General features: G+C 34.0%; 1 protein-coding gene and 1 long non-coding RNA gene across 3 annotated transcripts in view; one reads left to right on the top strand and one right to left on the bottom strand.

Moving 5' to 3' along the window:
• Nucleotides 1-5255: 5255 nt before the first annotated feature.
• LOC145242616 (fibroblast growth factor receptor-like 1) overlaps nucleotides 5256-20917 on the bottom strand; it is a 525879-nt gene continuing 510217 nt past the window's right edge. For both annotated transcript variants that reach the window (XM_080105730.1, XM_080105731.1), the window contains 2 exons: nucleotides 9535-9772; nucleotides 5256-5731 (listed from right to left, as the gene is read on the bottom strand). In XM_080105730.1, coding sequence (XP_079961856.1) covers nucleotides 5310-5731; nucleotides 9535-9772 — 660 coding nt within the window. In that variant the 3' untranslated portion in view covers nucleotides 5256-5309. The remainder of the gene's footprint in view (nucleotides 5732-9534; nucleotides 9773-20917) is intronic.
• LOC145242618 (uncharacterized) overlaps nucleotides 18940-20917 on the top strand; it is a 175963-nt gene continuing 173985 nt past the window's right edge. The window contains exon 1 of the long non-coding RNA XR_013862774.1: nucleotides 18940-18976. This is a non-coding gene — a long non-coding RNA (uncharacterized LOC145242618). The remainder of the gene's footprint in view (nucleotides 18977-20917) is intronic.

Raw genomic sequence — 20917 nt, 5'->3', positions numbered from 1 at the left:
TATGTCCGATCTTGTCTTCCATACCAGTGTTGGAAAAGTGTAGGGGGGGGTACATTTTTTTCCTCTTGAGGGCCCTTTGTTCAACTGGTTCTTTTATATAACGACGACAACACAACATAATCCTGGCTGCAGTGCATCGGACGGAAAAAACTGCTGGTGTCTGTGAGAATTTGCATTACATGATGACATTATCTCAAGTGGTTCAGCTAAGTCAGCCGTTGTCACCCATCATCTAAAATGCTCCAAAGTGCATCTTACATCGATATCGATGGCCCAAGTCGCTTAAGACGTGCTGGTGATACATTGAAGATGCTGACATGATCCTAGTGGCCAACACAAACAAAATGGCTACACAAGAAGGTGGATGTCATTTACAGAACATATCTAACTTCACCACGAGAGAAGATAACAAAAAATTAAAAAATAATAATATAATAATTGAACCTTTCTGTAATCCAACCATATTTGGTAGAAATAAGTTTCAGTCCAAGCGTGACTTGTTCACTAAGTTTCTGTCTTGGGTTTTCAGCAGTCTTTCTTATATTGCCATTCAATGATATTTGGTGGGACACTTTGGTGGTCATTTTTCATTTCATCAGTAAGAGTTGTGATATTGAATGGGCTTCACACTCAGCAGATCCTAATGTCTGCCAGATTTTTATCTGAGGAATTATTCAAAGATAATATCCATCAAAACACGAAACTGAAGCATACTATCAGAGTCCAAATCAGCAAAGTGTGTCAGAGTTTATTGACGTTTTTTCATGTAATACTTAGGTGAATGGGGATAAAAGAAAGAATCTTAGACATTTCCGAGTTAAACTTGGTTCTTTTGTAAGGGTATTTACAATTCGCTTGTTTTAGGAATTCCTTATAACTGGATTTTACCCCAGGAAAATTGACTGGAGTAATAAATAGTTGAAAGGTCGCCCCAAAATAGTGTTCCTTCTCAAAGCTGATTTAATAACTGAATTTATGACGCTATTAGTGTCTATTTATAGTCATTGTGGATGGAACATTCTAGAATTTCTAAAATGGAACACTACGACTTGGAACTTCCTGGAGCCCTTGGAAAAAGAACACTTTTCTGTTCTATTTTTAGAACTCTCCAGAAACGCTTAAAGAGAATCTTTTTATTTTCTAATTGTAAAGTAATGTATTTTAATAATAAAAGTTTTATATTTTTTATACATTATATAATATATTTTATATTATTATATATATTTATATATTTTATATTTATATTATATTTTATATTATTATCTATGTAAGAAATTGTGATTTTTTTTCATATTTTAAAGAGGACTATGTCCTCTCATGATAATCAGCAAAGTGTCAGAATTTATCAACAATTTTGCATGTGATACTTAGGTGAATAGTGATAAAAGAAAGAATGTTGGACATTCACGTCTGAAACTTGGTGGACAAGTCAATCATAAACTGAAGTTTATTTGTACCAAATACAGTTGGATTGCAGAAAAGATTGTGAATTTATTCCATATATAGCCATTTTATACAACTTGCAAAATTGGGTGCTTGTGCACTTATTGAACTGCGCTATTTTTAAATAATATTTTCAAGTTAAATTAAAGTTTTACAATATCTTTTTTTTTAATTGTTAGGTGAAAGTATAAAATAATTATAAAACACCCTCCTCTCCTCAGGTTAAGAATGGCTTTCTAAATAATAACGTCATTATTTCAGTATGGTTCAATAAGTGCACAATTACCCAAAATTGTTACTAAATCTGACAATAAGTTTTCTTTTGCACTGCCAAGATTTGAGATGTGATGGTCTTCGCCAGTTCATGAAGTGGATTCTGGGATTGTTTTATTAGAAATAAATTCACAGATAAAATTCTGGAGTGGGGGAGGTTAAGAGAGGATGAATACGAAAGCGATTCAGGATCATACTTCTTACTGATGATACGATCACAAAAGTACACTCCATATGATTGAACGGCGATAAAACAAAACACATTTGAAATTCATATCTAAACATCAATGGATGAGTGAGACATACAGAGAAGTTTTGTTTTGGTTGGATTGCAGAAAGGAATGTGAATTTTGAACAACTAGTAGAGTTATGCCCGACCTTGCCAGATGTAAAATACATTTAAATATATTTTAATTCATGCAAATTTGGTATTCATTATTACAGAACAAATTGAATATTATATTGTACCTAATATACAGTACTGATTTCAAAAGTAACAAAAAAAAATTGACTTGGGTGCCATTAGCTAGAATTCAAACCAAAACATTTAGCGCTTCAACCGCGTTGCCTACCATTTGAGCTAACCCGACAGACAAATAAGAAAGTTTTAAAATTAACCCTCTTTTAGCTATGATCAGTTTTACACTAAAAGTAATAGAAATATGTTGCCAAAGAGAAATGAACATTTTGTATTTCAACTTGCCGACTTCTGTACGTGTTATTCATCCATCCAAACAAAGATTTTACTTGTGATAAACCATTTTTGGTGTATGATTACACGGACCATGACAACAGCATATTCTTTTCCTTGTTTTGATTCTCAGATATATATCCATTGATATCTTATTTGTTTTTATGTAGAGTGATGTGGTTCTCGGTTGATTAACTGTGTCAGATATATACTCGAGAGTCAAAACAATGAAAAGAATATGCTGTTGTCATAGCCCTAATGATTACTATTGCTTGTTACTTACAGCGTCATGTGACCAGTAGTTTAAGAGTTTATCGGTTAAATATTTGCACACAGACAGATACACACACACATACATAATTTACTTTTTTATTTATATAGATTTCGTGGGTGGCATTCTGTATATTAGAGTAAATGTGTTAATTTTTCAGAGATTAGAATAGTTTGTGTTTGCTTTATGGCATATTAACCCTTTTTGGGTTTATTCAATATCAAAACACAATTGGATATGATTGATTGATTGATTTTTTTTTTTTTATAAGATTTTAACTCAACATAGCTGATTCCATAGTCAAAAATTGTATCCTTCGGGCTAGTTACACGCCTGTTAGCTACAAAGAATAGAAATATATACAATAGAAATTTTCATATTGTGCTGTCAAATTTCAAGGTAACTTTTACTCAGGACAATAAAAAAAAAAAAGGTGTTTGTTGGTTTTATATAGTTTCCTTGAAATCCTGGGAAGCTAAAAAAAAAAAGTTGTTTTTGCAATATGAAAACAAGTAAAAAAAGTTTTTCTTTTATAAATTTTTGGCCATTGCAATTGCTTTTCTTTTTTTTTTGTTTGAGATATTCGACCTATTCCTCCTTGACCTTTTTTTACTATAGTTTTATTGATTGCTAGTTGCTTTATTTTGTGTGACCATTTTGACCTCACCTCCCCAGTTTTATGATTGTTATTTTTTTTTTTGTGACTACTTCCTTTTTGACCCCTTCCCAAGGTTTTTATTGGTTGTTAGTTGTTTTCTTTTGTGACCATTTCTTTTTTTTTTTTCACCCATTCCTGTATTCTTATAGTTTTATTGATTGTTATTTGTTTTTTTTGTTTTTTTTTTACCATTTCCTTGTTGAATCCCCCCCTTCCCCACCTTCCAAAAATTTTCTATTGATGGTTTTATTTTTCTTCTTTAAAACAAAATAACTCATTTGCTAAATGAAGCAAAAGAAAGCTTCTTATTGTTCATAAGTTTATTCATTTATTTATTTTTGTTGTGTCCACTCATCTCTATAAGATATTCCATTGGTCATTTGGTCAGTCACACTTCAATTTAACCTGTGGAATCGTTAATAAAATTCATAACTTTTCAACAATCCAACCATATTTTATACAAGTAAACTTTCGTCTATGCTAGACTGTCCACCAAGTTTCTATCATGAATATCGAACAGTCTTTGTGTTATTCATTGTTCAATGATATGCTGGGAGCATTTTGGTGATTGTCTCATATGTAATAAATGTGATACTGAATGGGCTCCACACTCACCGGACCTTAACCTCTCATGTTTTTATCTGTGGGGTTATCTTCACAAATTATTCCTGAACTGAAGACGAAATCCGTGCCAAGAGAGGTATGTGTCAGAGTTATCAAAAATTTTGCACGTTGTATCCAGGTTTGCTCATCATTGGACGGCAATAAAACAAAGACTGTTGAATATTAATACCTGAAACTTGGTAGAGAAGTCAGACATTGAGTGAGGCTTACTTGTGTCAAATATTGGTAGATTGTAGAAAGGATTGTGGATTTTCTTAATGATTTCATGGGTGACAATTTTTTAGCGTTCACCTGATTGTGTTTTTATCACTAAAAGCACAGACTGAGTGCAATGTGTTTGCGGAAAAGTAAAAATGTGTTGAAGATTTCTGTAAGAATTTCGGTCTGTTGATTGGTCTGCCATAGGTGAGTTTTCATCAGTCTGTCATGTTTCAGTTTGGAATCAACTTTTTTCATTGCTTTCATTAGGATGTGACAGTATTCAAATGTATTTATTTATTTGTGGACTGTTATTTCCATCTTCGTAATTGTTGTTGTTTAACCATATTGCAGCCATCTCATCCTCTGGCCTTCTTCAGGTGATTAATCGCTATGGGGCAAGAATGCTGAGTCTCATAACTGTATCCCAGTAATTACTGCCTTCCATAGTTGTTGTCTCACCTTGTTTTGACCAACTAATCCTGTGGCCTGCTTTGGGTAGAATTTAAACCGTTATCTTCAGACAATGCTCCCTTGAACCATAGAGATTCAAAGCCTCGTTCCAGCCCCCCCCAATATATATAAACATATATATATATATATATATATATATATATATATATATATATATATATATATATATATTTCATTTTATATATATATATATATATATATATATATATATATATATATATATATATATATATATATATATATATAGTATTCAAGTGGTTAATAACATGGACTGACAACCTGGGTATTTCTAGTTTGAATCCAGTTCGTGCCACATAATCACTTTCACTTAGGATGTTGGCAACCTTCATGTGATCACTCCCGTAAGTATCGGATATCTTTCTAGAAAGAATTCTGACTAGAAAAATATCGGAGAAACCAAGAATCTTCGGATTCATACGATATAATGATGATTCCTTTCATAGTACAATTTGAATGGACACATCTTAAAAAATATTTGCGTTCTTTCTTTAAAATAGCTCATTTGCAATATGAGGTCAAGCAAAAAAAAAACATGCTTTTGTTTATAATTTTAAGTGTTTTTTTTTTTTTCTTTTGTTCATCTTTTTTTTTTTTAATATTCATTCTTTTTTTTAACTATTTTTTGTTCATTTCAGATTCTTTGAAAGAATCTTAATTCAGTGACGCATCTGTGGAACTGATGATGCTATCCTGCAGGTAGAGCCACCGGACATGCTACTGGAGCCGGGTGGGGGTAACGAAGGTCCATGGTAGCCTGAGATGGTGCTTGGCGCGGGAGGAGTTAACATAGTTGTGTGGTAGGCAGAGAGCGAGGGCGGGGGCTGTTGGTAGGTCGCCGAGGGGAAGTCCTTGTTGTGTGTTGGCACAGCAACGTGTTGAATGTGGCGCATACTGGAGGTGTTGCTGGTATCACTATAGTTGCTACGACAACGGAGACAGAGGCAGACAGTGGCCATGATGAGGAGAATTAACACCAGTGGGATTAAGATAGCCAGGTAGATGTTATTATTGTTGTTTGTGTCTGAGTTGGGCATTGGCTGCTTCTTGGTTGGATGGTACGGATGTGGGTTGATAGGGTCTACATTTGCATTCCAATCCATTACAAGGTGCAGACAAAAAAAAAAAAAAAAAAAAAAATAGTGTAATTAGAATTTGAAAGAAACAAAAACAAATAAAATTATTTAAAATAATAATAATAAAATCAGTACGTTTGCAGTTTACAAACAGTCTTCTTTTTTTATTAAGCATTTGAATAGTACTGGGCACAGTGCCATTATTATTAATTGTTGAATTTTTAAAATAGTTTTAACATATTATTAAAGAAGAAAAAGTGCGATAAAGAACGGAAACTAAAATACACTTTAAAATATTTATTTTCTCCTTTACTTTAATTCAACGTTTAAAGAAACACAAAGTAGACAAAACGGGGGGGGGGGGTAGATAAATAATAATAATAATAATAATAATAATAATAATAATAATAATGATAATAATAATAATGATAATAATAATAATAACGACTGAAATATTAAGGAAAACCCTTGAATGCGGAGAATAATACAAGAAGACAATATAACGAAGAAGCGTTACAGGGAATGAAGAAAACCAAAGCTGCATATCTACAAGTTCTACACCCCCATCATGCATCTCCCCCCCCCATAGTTTCACAACCGCTCCTCCCAATAAAAAGTGACACCAAAGAGCTGAGAAGGGTCAAGAAGGACTGAAAGACCGAGGAGAGAGCGCCAGCCAGACCTCGGTTGGACAAGCACAAAGAGAACTGGGACTTTGGGGAGGCTTAGTGCCACTCAAATTCCAGTATAAACCAATGGCCAATGCCGGCGAGAAATCAATGGTAAGCGGCTGTTGCGATGATGCAAATTCATTTGCAAATGCTATCGAAGGAGGTGGAGAGAACTGGACGTCTGGGGAGACTTGTTGTCACTCAACCTCCAGAGAACCCCACAGGTTTCCAATCAGATCGTTTGTTGACTTGTGTGAAAGCTCCATGTGAGCCAATAATAATAATAAAACGGGTTTGTATTACTGTACACATAGATTCGAAAAAGTTGTCAAAAAACAAATATATAACAAATAAATTTTATCAAAGGCAAGATAAGTTACTTTTCTACCAAACTGGATACATTTTTTGTGTTTTTATTCAATGTAACATGTTTATTCAGCTCGAAAAACATACAGTGTTTACCGATGTATTGGAAAATTCAAAATGGCGCCCGACACTCTCTTTAACATTGTAAGTTTGGGAAAAGGTGTTATAAATAATAAACTAGACAAAATACTATTAAAAAAACACCGAATATATGTCAACTTATGTCACGGTAACATATATTGAGCGAATTTCTAACAGTATTTTGTCTCGTTTATTATTTATAACATCTTTTCCTGAACTTACCGTGTTAAAGAGAGAGTCAGGCGCCATTTTGAATTTTCCAATACATCGGTAAACACTGTATGCTTTTCGAGCTGAATAAACATGTTACATTGAATAAAAACACGAAAAATATATCCAGTTAGGTAGAAAAGTAACTTATCTTGCCTTTGATAAAATTTATTTGTTATATATTTGTTTTTTGACAACTTTTTCAAAGACTAAAAAGGTGCTCTGGGTGATTTCATTGTTAATAGCGAGATGGTTAATAATTTTATGTATGCTTACGAAATTGGAACTTGAATAAATCAAAGCACAGGTGAGCGAGGTGTTCGAATCTTGGATGGAGGGTATTTTCCTGATTTCACATCTCTTATCGATTTCATTCGACTGTTTTGCAACATATCAAACATTTGGTTGTTTGATGCCAATGTACAATAGAATACTGTGTGGATTCATAAAGTGGGCCGTACCCATTCCCTTTCCTTCTAGGAATGATGGAATCTTGCTTTCTTTGTTCCACAGAATCTTACTTCCCTGCTAGTTGGAAAGTAATGCTTGGATTCCCATTGTACTATTCAAAGAAAGTGTTCCACAATCATCATCATCATTATCATAAAAAATTTCCAATCATATTTTTCATCTTTTTATTTTTCCTTTCCTTACTAGTCTCTATATCGATTACTAATGTGATAGATGGAGTCAGAAGAGATAATCCTCTCTCAGCAACAAGTCCTCTTACTGGCACCAGCATTGCCGGGTTCAAATACAGGGTGGCCTACTTAAAAGTAACCCAATCTCTTCTAATTAATTTTTTTCAGATTAAGTAGCCTGATCTCTCTAATTTTTCTCTTAATGACCAACTGACACCACAAGACAAGTGCAATTCTTTTTCCAACAAGATGGTGCTACATGCCATACGCCCCACAGATCACTCATGACATGACTTTTAAGTGAGCCACCCTGTATTTTATATTTTGAAACTTGTAGACAGTCAATTTACATAGTAATTACATATTATATTTGAACAAGATATATTGGAACATGTTCCTAAGATGAACATAAATAGGCATAATCCAAAGGCAGTGTCATCATCATCCTCATTAGTAGTAGTTGTAGTAGTAATAGCATTAGTAGTAGTTATGTTTAACATACTGACATGCATTGAATCCCTCTTTTGTTTTCAAATCTATCTTTATCACTTCCTTTTATGTTTTCCTAGACTGTTCTGCCAACTGACCATATTACCCCAACTGTTCTACGTCTTCTAACCCAGAAACTCTTATCCATTCTTACAATGTGCCCATACCACCAAAGTCTCCTGTTCTACAAATATCTCCCTGTACTGCCCAGATTTGATCTTCCTCTGAGCTCATCAGATCTAAGCCTGTTTTTAACACTCACTTTACATATCCATTCTCATATTATTTCTCTCCATGCAACACATGTCCTCAACCCTAACTATTCAGATTTCACCACACTGCATAAACAAGTCTGATAGACAATTTTATTGGATAACAATGGTAATGCGATGCTGATTAATAATGGCATCCATGCCCTCATAAGTCTTGCAATCACACCAGCACCGGTTTCTCCATGGTCCAATAGTATCAAGATAATAACAATTTTGACAACTTTGATTGCCTCACCATCAATATATATACTTTTATAACATTGTTGTGCTTTCTAACAGACTCAAACGTTATGTGTAGAGACAGTCGTAAATTTTCTATATGCAAGAAAAAGTTATTTATTTTCTTTGTTTATCATGATAGTCACTGGCATGTATTTATGACCACCACATCAGTTGCTTTCATTACACAGCACCAGACATGGCTGGCTGTCATTACACGACACCAGACATGGCTGGATGTCATTAAACGGCACCAGACACGGCTGGCTATCATTACACAGCACCAGACATGGCTGGCTGTCATTAAACGGCACTATACACGGCTGGCTATCATTACACAGCACCAAACATGGCTGGTTGTTACTACACGGCATCAGATATAGCTGGCTGTCAATAAACGGCACCAGACATAGCTAGTTGTCATTAAACGGCACCAGACCCGGCTGGCTGTCAATCTTTTTGCTTCTCTTTTTTCTTCCTCTCCTCCTGATGTTAATCCCTCTATATACATTTCAGTCTGCTGTCATGCTCCCACTACGCTCAAAAATGTTGACATCAGCTGGCTTTCATTACACAGCACAACATATGGCTGGCTTTCATTACACGGTACCAGACACAGCGGGTGCCATGTAATGGCAGACTATGCAATGACCCTAACACAGCTGCACTTTCCTAACACAACTTCACTTTCCTAATCATAATACAATTGCACTTTCTAATGATGACTCCAGTTGAAATCAAAAGCTAAAAAGCCCCCCCACCCCAAAAAAAACTCACTGTAACTTTCGATAAGAATTGACAATTAATTCTATACTCCTTCATGCATGATTATTTGTAACTCCCCACATAAGGTACCTACCTGGCTGAACTTGAAGAAAGGCCGGCCGTATGCTGTATCCAAAACTTGATGCTCCAAGGCAAATGTACATTCCAGAATCCTCCAGTGTGGCACGCTTAATTATGAGCTTGTTGACGTACGATCCATCAGGCCGTTTCCAGTTCTGACCAGACTTCAACACAACAAATCGACTACCTTTGACTTCGATTGTATGGTTTAAGCTGGACAGAGCTGAAGGATCGTCCACCCCTTTCAGCCACTGGAAGAAAATAGCATAGATACATTTATATATATGTAAATATATGCATTAAGGTTTGTTTCTTACGTTACATTGCAAATCTGTACTGTCAAACTGTTAAGGTGAGAGGGAAATAAGGTTAGTAATGCATTGTATGTTGAAGTATATATACAAGCAGATGAGTAAAACACATATATATATATATATATATATATATATATATATATATATATATATATACACGTTTTATTTTTTATTACCGTTTTTTTTCTGTTTAGTTACATTATTGTTTCAGCTACTCGACTGTTTTTCGCGGTGTAGTAGTAGCCTCATCAGACTTTACAAAAGTGTTTGTTTATGGAAGAATGGTGTCAGTGGAGGGCTGCGAGAAAAGCGGAAAGGAAAAGGGAGAAAGGAAAGAGGGGTGGTTGGGTGCTAGGTAGGTCGGTAGTGAGGTTTTGGAGTTCAAGAACATTAGGTGGTTGTGGGGGGTCTGGGAAGTTCATTTCTGGTGTGGCTAAAGACATAGGGATACATAGAAGGGGGAGGGATATATATATATATATATATATATATATATATATATATATATATATATATATATATAACCTGTGTCAATCACTTTATTGTAGACTAGTAAAATATCAATATTTCACTAAATATGTTGAACATGTGATTAAAATAATTAGTGAAAGAGCTTGGGTGGTGAGTGTGTAGAAATTAGGAGGGTGCATACAAGCAGATGAGTAAAACACACACACACACACACACACACACACACACACACACACACACACACACACATATATATATATAACCTGTGTCAATCACTTTATTGCAGATTAGTAAAATATCAATATTTCACTAAATATATGTCACAAAAAAAAAAATGAAAATTGTACCAACAATTAAAAGTTAGTTATTTCCCAAAATTTTATTCAAATACATGCGATATTCATGAAGTTATGACATTTTATTTATTATCAAGGAAATTATACTGTCCATCGCTTTATTGCAGATCTCTTACACTGCCAAAAAATCAGGCGATTAATGGTTATCGAAAAGCAAAGGATATTTGCTGGCCTCGCAGAAGGATTGTCCATCAAAGATTTAGCCATGAAGTTGGAAAGGGATCTAAGAACCTTGCCCTCATTCTTGAACAACCCAAACACAAAATCCAGAAAAATAAGGGCACCAGGAGAAATCTTTCAGATCGTGATATTCGGAAAATTTGTAGGGAAGTCAACCGAAACACAAACAGCACCAGTGCTTCCGTTTTTGAAAAAGCTGGAATCGCTCCAAGATCCAGGCAGACCGAATACAATGTGTTGAATGAGACTGCAAGGAACATCAAACCTCTTCCAAGACCTCCATTTAGCAAACAACATAGGGGGAAATGAATGGCTTGGACACAGAATTACATAAAAATGGATTTCCAACAGGTCGCATTTAGGGATAAGGCCCATGCTACTCTTGATGGTCCGGATAGATGGACCAAAGTTTGAAACCCGAACAGAACTCCAACCCGTTATAGAGTTCATCGCCAACAAGGAGGTGGAGGTATCATGTTTTGGGTGGGAATCATTGTGGATAAGTTGGTTAGGGCATGCCCAGTGCCAGAGGGTGTAAAACTTACCAGCAATGCGAACACGGACTTTTTGGATAATCATTCGTCGACATGATTAGATGACCTACCATTGTCACGTCACTTTCAGATGATTTAATTATATAAAAAACACAACAATGACTCGATACGTTTTTTTCTCTCTTAGGAATCTTTTAACCTTTTTTACGAACAAACACACATTATCTTCAGAGTTGGTTATCCAGTAAACACGGACCCACTCCCTTCACAAATTCCAGCTGGCTTTTCGCATACATTTACTAGATTAAAGGGAATAGCAGATTGAAGTATTTTCAAATGGTTAAAAACTCATACTTGATCTAAACTAGATGGTATTATCCAACAAAACCACAAATATATATATACACAGGCAGCAAAAAGAAAGTCTGCACTTGTAATTTTTTCAAAAACTACAAATTTAAACTAAATTTAATGTAACTTTAAACAAACTATACCTCATTTGATTGACCTTTTATTTTTCTATAATTTTACCTGTTCATATTTGACTTTTAATTGAAATATTCTAGTGTTCACGTCAATTTAAAAATATAACTTCAAATTGAGGAGGCAAAAAGAAAGTCCGCAAAATGGAAAATTGTTATTTAAATGTAACTTTAGGACAATAACCCAACACAAATACAACAGAAACACAATGGACTAGTTAATATTTCGTAGCATAGTTTTTCTGCAATTTGACAGCCTGCAATCTTTTGGGAATTCCTTGAATTAGACTTCAGCAATACTCTGGGGAAAGGGCATCCCACTTTTCTTTAATTTTTGTCCAAAGTTCTTCCAAATTTGAAATTTTATCATTGTGTAGCTGTTGCTTGATGTAATGCCATACGTTTTTGATAGGATTGAGGTCTGGAGATTGTGCAGGCCAATCCAAACACGGAATATCATGCTTTTCCAGAAACCTCTTGATATTGCCAGCTGTGTGAATGGGAACATTATCCAGCATGAAGACGGGATTATCGTCCAAATTCCGACCAAAGTAGGGTAGAAAATGCTCAGTCAACATATTAATGTACTTGGTCGAATTGATTCGACCTTGCAAGCGAACTATAGGCCCTGGACCATAGGTACTAATAATGGCCCACACCAAAACTGAACCTCCACCACCTTGCAGCATTGAAACTGAGCAACTAGGATTACAGTCTTCATTTTTCCTCCGACGGACGTACTGCCTACCATCACTGCCTAGCCTATTGAACTTGCTTTCGTCACTAAAAAGCACTTTTGACCAATATGAAGAGTCATAATCTTCATTGTATCTGACGATGAGCAGACGGCACTTTCTGTTCTTTACAGAAATCATTGGCTTGCATCTTACAATATATTCTCAGAAATTAAATTCCTTTAATCTGTCCTTGACAGTAGAAAAGGAACACTTTTTAACAAGATTGCACTGTTGTTTGATTTGGGGAGCCGTTTCAACTCTGTTTCTTAGGCTGCGGATCTTGATAACATTGTCTTCCCTGTTAGAAGTAACTCTAGTACAACTAGATTTACGGGCATCACGAACACTGCCGGTGTTTTGGTTGTTTTGCACAGTCTTTCGTACCGTTTTCTCATCACATTTCAATCTGCAGCCGATTTCTCGATTGGATAAACCAGAAAGGTGGAGATTAATGAGCTCCTGACGATCACTAAGAGAAAGTCGTGGCATACGGACTAAATGTAATGTTATATAACCTAGGAACAGCAATAATTACGATCATAGATGCTTTGTTGCCTGTTGGTGGATATTTTAAACTGATTTAGGGGCGATAATTTAAGCTGGTTTTAAGCGAATTTGTTGCTGCGGACTTTCTTTTTGCCTCCTCAATTTGAAGTTATTTTTTTTAAATTGATGTGAACACTAGAATATTTCAATTAAAAGTCAAATATGAACAGGTAAAATTATAGAAGAATAAAAGGCGAATCAAATGAGGTATAGTTTGTTTAAAGTTACATTAAATTTAGCTTAAATTTGCAGTTTTTGAAAAAATTGCAAGCGCAGACTTTCTTTTTGCCGGCACTGTATATATATATATATATATATATATATATATATATTTTTTTTTTTTTCAGAATAATGAGGCCATTATTTATCCCACTTAATCTAATACGAACAACATTTCTTCACCTTTAGGTATATAATTGTTAACATTCTTCGAACATAGTCTTGCATTCTATAAATACATCCGTAAACAGAGAGAGAGAGAGAGAGAGAGAGAGAGGAAGAGAGAGAGAGAGAGAGAGAGAGAGTTGCTTTCCTTTTTATGTCTTAAGAGGAGCAGAGCACACTGTTTTTGCCGTTCTACACATTCTTTTTATTTATTAGCAGAGTTTCAACTCTTATTATATCGATCACTAAATAAAAACACACACAAAAAATAACTCAGTCTAGAAGGATTTCTTCTTCATTGAAAAACACCAGGATTTTAGTATTGCTTAGCATGCTTTTTAGCGTTTCTTTCTTTTTAGTTCTTAACTTATTGACCACCCCATAAAAACAAAATCTAAATGCCTTAGTCTATGAGGATTTCTTCTTCAACAAAAAAAAAAAAAAAAAAAAAAAATTAGGTCAGTCTACGAGAGTGCACTAGACAATTATGCTTTAATTTGTTTTCATAAACCTTTCAATTACTTGAAATTACTATTCTAGAAGCGTACGTAGAATAATATACATCTTAACACTAGCAAGACCCGAGGTTGCCTGGGATTGGATGATGATCAACAAATATTTCACACTCCTATATTTTTATTGTCATCGAAATCCATGAAATCGCCGGGGGGGGGGGGAAACTTCACATGCCTTCATGCAGTAACTTAGTCCAAAATATATGTTATACTACATTGCACTCTAGAGAACCTACTGTTTCTTTTATAAAATTATTTTATGTAAACTTCTTTCCAGTTAATGAAAAGAAAATTAAGAAATTTACGTGCGGAGTTTGAACCTACAGGCCATGTCACACAAAAAAAAAAAAACAAAAAACAAAACCAAAACCAAAAAACAAAAACGCTATCAACCTACCCACAGTAGAATTTTCACAGCCCGTTGTTCTGTCATTGTTGTTAAGCGACGACATGGAAAAAATGGCTTTACCGATGATAGATGAATTAAAATAATGGTTTTGATTATCGATAAATATCAAGAGTATTCTGAGACAAAACTTAACTAAGATCACTCCCAGACTTATACACTCAAGTTCTGTAAATTTTAAATAAAATCTGTTCAGCAATTTAGGAGTTTATAAGGAACCAACTCACACACACACAAAGTTGCATTTATATGATTGTAGAGATTATATACATATATTTACATTTCTATAAAAGTGAGAATGTGTGTGTGAGAGGACACTTCTCAACCGATATACTCAACAAATTCTTGATTTACAAACTGTAAATTTGGTATATTGGATATTCAGATGTGTAGAAAACTTTTTAATCCATTCATCCAGAAAAAAAAGGCTGTTAGGGAGTCAAAATTGAAAAATTGCTATATGGGGGGGGGGGGCATCGGATTTTTACCTGTTTGTCAACTGTTTTATGAATGCGCATGCATGAATGGTTCATGTGACAGATTACTTATCTTAAGAATAAGTAGGTTTAAAAACACTTTTTAAAGTTCGTGTCAAGCTGGTCTAATGGTTATCATATTTGACTCACTATCTTTAGGATTTTGTTTGGATATCCAGTATTTTTTTTTATTTACAAGAAATGAACTGTTTAGAAAAAACATAATACTTGCATGCACATGTCTTAGTTTCTTTCCGTTTATTTTTTTCATTTTTTTAAAAGGAAATTAACGTTACGTTTAATAGATACGGTATTTCTGTTTATAATAAATAAGAATTCTGCATTAATTAAAATATAATATTTATGCATATTTTATGACCGTGCAATGCTGGGTGGGCTGCTAGTATATATATATATATATATATATATATATATATATATATATATATATATATATATATATATATAGTGTGTGTATTTAGGAAGCATGTTTTTATTTAGGCAGACATTGTTGAACAGCACGGAGTGTTTCTACTTAATTGTCTTTTTTTGTATTTTTTTTCTTAAGAAAATCAGTTGAAAGTACTTGCAATAAAAAAATAAATAAAAATAAAACAGATGGACGAAAACAACCATGAAACTTCCTTACCCAAATTCGACCGAGATATTAGAACGACCATACGAAAAATGGAGAAATTAAAAAAAAAAAAGACAATTGAACAGAAACACTCCATGCTATTCAACAATGTCCGTCTCTCTCTCTCTCTCTCTCTCTCTCTCTCTCTCTCTCTCTCTCTCTCTCTCTCTCTATATATATATATATATATATATATATATAAATAAATAAAAAGAAATGAAATCAAAAGGATGTAGTGTTTATCTGATATATGCAATGGCAAACTTCAATCTAATATAAATACCAGTATATATATATATATATATATATATATATATATATATATATATATATATATATATATATAGAGAGAGAGAGAGAGAGAGAGAGAAATAAATAGATAGACAATTTAATCCCAACTGAAATATTATGCGCGGTTTTTTAAATATTTTTTACAGATCCAACATTTTTTCACTTGTTTTTCTTGCCAATAAATTGCGGTTTCATTTAATACCATAACCAGCAAATTCTAGCAGCACTACAAATATCATTTGCTGATTTCTTTCTCTCATCTGATGAGAAGAATAGCGAGAATAGCATTCTTTGAAACTCTCCGGAATAAGGACTTTGTAAATTGTTTTTTTTTTTTGGAGTATTCAGTCGAACAATAAATTTTGATTGTAAATTTCAACTCACTGTTTTAATTTTCTTTCCCTTATATATACATATGACTACTTAATTTAATCACATAAATTAATATAATTTTATGCGTAAACTTTATTTACTTCAACAGTGCTCAATACATAGGTAGAGCTAACTAGTAAGTTATAAAAATTATATTTTTATAACTTACTATATATAATATATATGTTTTTTTCATTCTAAATCTGACGAGTCAGGCATAGACTGAAATTTATTTATTACCAAATATGGTTGGAGTGCAGAAAGGATTGTGTATTTCATTATCGATGCCATGTGTGGCATTTAATTTGAGGTGGGGTCGAGCGAGATTACACGCTACTATTAGGTTGGTGCAAAAATAATGTCGTTTGTACAAAAAACGATATTAAAACCATGTAAAAAAAAAAACGATGTTATTTTTGCACCAACATAATAATTTCTAGGCTTATATACCATTCTGTATACTAATATATTAACATGGGAAAATATGGATTTTTTGTTACCAAACTAATCAAAGTCTTCTCTCTCAATTAATTTCAACATTCTTAACCATAACTCTAACACCATTTCAGGCAAAGCGCGAGTCTTTAGCAATCATCGCAGTTATTATTATATCACTATAAGAGACATTGAGACGGTGTCATTAATGGAGACCATTATAATGACACCACCTGAAACCTCCTTTCTCTGGTCATCCGCCTTCTTCTCTTCCTGTCACTCTTTTCCTTCCATCTCTCCTCTCCTCCATTCTTATTTCTCTCCTCATGAACGACCACCGATAGCATTAGTCATGCGAGCTGGATAAAGAAACTTCAACAATCAATAGGTGACCTGAAGATCAAAGAAGGACGACACAGAAATGCATACAAGCACACACAACCTTTTTACCACTTATCAAGACCAAAAGATCACTCGAGGATAAAGGTTAATGAGTGGCTGTAATCATTGATGGTGGGAATTAGTTGGATTTGATTATTTAAGAGGGTGGCTCAATAAGACCTTGTTTACATTGGATTGGAAAACGACCATGTTATATTCAGTTGGGAAGAAGCCCTGCGGTATTGTTTCACATACGGGCAGTTCTAGGAAAGAAAATTTGTTCATGGATTTTTTTTTTTTAATTTTAGGTACAAATAGAGAGTAAGAGAAATTGGTTTTAACAGGATTATATGCACATGCGTGAATATAATGTTAAAAACGATACTTTTGGTGAAAGGTTAGAATGTCATTGCCGTCGTTCAATGTCTAGAGACAATGGACACTCCCTGTAAGGGTGGTTGTATACATAATTGTGAAGCAAGGGTTGCACAATTCTCATCAACACCATCCTGGATCAGAACTGCTTGATTCCAGTGGCAAGGAGAAGTCCAGGACGACCGGAAACAATGTTGAGATAAACAGAAAGCACATACGACACCTAAAATGGTCACCCATTTAAGTACTGATCAAACTAACCGTCGCTTAACTTCGGTCATCTAATAAAAACTGCTGTGTCAACGTGAGTATATCGTTAGAATAAGCATAGAATTAAAGTAGTTACAAATTTCGTTTGAACTAAAAAGTTTCCTCCTTCCTGCATTAGTCACATGATCAGACCTTTATCCATCAGTCGGACTGATTTTTGTATTTGTGGCTCTCAGCTTATTTAGAAATTTAAGTGTTAAAAAGAGAGAAAAACTCGAAAGTATTTATGCGATTTAGGTTGTGAGGGGGTAAAATTGAATGTAAAGGTGCTCAGGCAATGCCGGGTAGATAGAGTTAACAAAGAATATTACATCGTTAACAAAAACCATTACATCGTTAACAAAAACCATTACATCGTTAACAAAAACCATTGCATCGTTAACAAAAATCATTACATCGTTAACAAAAACCATTACATCGTGAACAAAAAACATTACATCGTTAACAAAGATAATTACATCGTTAATAAAGACCATTACATCGTTAATAAAGACCATTACATCGTTATAAAGACCATTACATCGTTAACAAAGACCATTACATCGTTAACAAAGACCATTACATCGTTAACAAAAACCATTACATCGTTAACAAAGACCGTTACATCGTTAACAAAAACCATTACATCGTTAACAAAAAACATTACATTATTAACAAAAACCATTACATCGTTAACAAAAAACATTACATCATTAACAAAAACTATTATACCATTAATGAAGACCATGATACTATTAATGGAGACCATTATATGACACAATCTGAAACCTACTCCCTTTGATCATCTCCCCCTGTTACTCTTTTCCTACTCCCAGAATTTTTATTTTTGTGTCAATCCAGAGTGCTCAGTTTTGTGGAGCTGAATCTTCTTCCCATTAAAATACGAGCTTGTGTTGAACTTTGACCTCACAGGAAAACAAACAATTAGCAGCAGCAACAACAATAGAAAGAAAAAAATAAAATAAAAAGAAAGGAGATAACTAACGACTGCTGTGTGTCATCAAGGCCACAAAACTCAAGCTGTCTACGTGATTCACCAAATTAGTATTAAAAAAAGGACAGACAGAAATAAGTTGATAAATGTGCAATTAACTCATTCATACAATTTGTTATGTGGATTTCATCTGAACGCATACAAAATGGAAAAAAAAAGTTCTCTTAAAAATAACATTGGCTAATTGGAACGCGTTATTAAATTCACCTGTAAAAATCTCAGCTATTCAATAAAATTTTAATCAGATATTACCTTACCCCATATAAATCATACTGCCACGTCTTAAAATTATAACAGGAATGAATAACTTTGGACGATACACTTCCCTCGTACAAACAGGTCCGTATTTCTAACACATAATCTCTAGTAAGATTTCAAAAGTTGAACCTAAATAGCATTTAAGCTGACATATCAAACTTTGATTCTGACTAGCCAATTTGCATTTGTCATTGTTGTACCACGTTATTTGTGGCCCATGCAGACAGCAAATTTGAAAAGTGGGGCAGGGGGCAATACCAAAATACAAGGGGTGTCGGAAAAGTAGTGAGAATTTCTAATCCATTTTCGTTTTAGGAAGTTTTTTGACATTGAATTCACTGATTGAAACTTTAGAACATCACAGACAATATTTTTCGAGTTATCACTATCTTTATTATAAACTAGCAGAGGGAGGATCGACCTTGCCCAATGATAAAATACGTTTAAATATATTTTAATTCATGCAGATTTCGTATTTATTATTACAGAACCAATTCTCTATTGAATATAATGCATAAAGTGCTGATTTCAAAATTAAAAAAAGTATACTTGGTTACCATCAGCTAGAATTGAAACCAAAACATTTAGTGCTCCAGCCGAGTTCCCTATTGTTTGAGCTATTTACGGATAGATAAAATTTAAAATTAAACCACTTTAATATATGAATGAATTTGCGCATACACAAAAGTAATAGAAATATGCCAGCAAGTTGAAATGAACATTTTTGCATTTCTGTACACGTTATACAGTGTTATGTGACTAGTAGTTTAAAAAGTTGGTGAAATATTTTCACACAGACACACACACATACATACATCTATTGTTTTATTTATATAGAAGAAGTTACAGGCAGTTACATTATGAAAGTTTAAGAGGGATTTACAATTTTTCATGTCAAACTTTTCAGAGCACTAGGTTGGTTGATTATCACTTGTCATTTCTGATAAAACTTGGAAATGCACGGAAATTTTAGTTTGACATACATTCATATTATTTGGATTCATCGAACTACTGTTCTCTTCTTGAGTGTCATTTTCACAACGTTTCGGTCGATGTAATGAGCTTTTTCAGCTGTATCTTGTCAAACTCGAGAATGTTTCTGTCGGACTCAGGAATTTAGACAGAATTTTTTTACAAGTACTCTAACCATTGCAAGGACTCATGGCACAGTGGTTAGAGTACTTGGAAAGTTGCGATTTTTCACTGTAAATTAACCTTTTAGAAGATCAAAATCAGGGGGAGATAACTGCATTCTACCGTTTAAGTTGGTTTGCGCAGAATTCAAGGACACTATCTTTCAGGTCGGCCATCTTGTCTCTTCTCACTGCATGCATTTTTCGGAAAATCAGTTCTAACACATTTTTTACTTGACTATTTTTCGTAATTTTTGGAATTTGTACTAATTTCTACATGACACGTAAGTATGTAATAATGTTTTTCCCTAAAATGCCTTTGTTTGAAAATACACGATTGGATCGGACGACACACTATAGTAAAGTTGCACTGAAAACTCCTTTCACATAGACCACCCCTCCCCATTGTTATTTGTGAAAGCGATCACACTCTCTTCTATCTCAGCAGGTATCCCTTCGACATGCAATTTCAACTCTTCAAGGGACAAAGTTTCAAAAAACAAAAACAAAAACAAAACAAAAAACAGACACTTGGTGTGGAAACAATAGCTTTATCAACAAACTGCATCCACAGTTTCTCTGTATCGTTTTTTTAATTGTAGTAGTGTTTTTTTTGTTACCCAAGCTCCTCCCCATTGAGATACTCTCATCATTCCCAGAAACAACTTCCAAACTGACTGTGACCTCTTTGTTAATAAACGGTTGATATCTTAGGTGACGTGCCACATTTTGTTTACTAGGAAACACTTCTACACCCAACTTGCCCACCTCCTACCCAGCCCGTTGCTATAACAACAAGAAGCTGGGGACAAAAACAAAATAAATTGATTGGCTGCAAATTGGGAAAAATAGTTTTCGAATAAAGGCCCAATTTATCAAGCTGAATCAA

Source organism: Euprymna scolopes, chromosome 21 (genome assembly GCF_053919585.1).
Source record: "Euprymna scolopes isolate OS-2025 chromosome 21, ASM5391958v1, whole genome shotgun sequence".
NCBI classification, from domain to species: domain Eukaryota; kingdom Metazoa; phylum Mollusca; class Cephalopoda; order Sepiida; family Sepiolidae; genus Euprymna; species Euprymna scolopes.
This window is presented reverse-complemented; position numbering and strand designations above follow the sequence as displayed.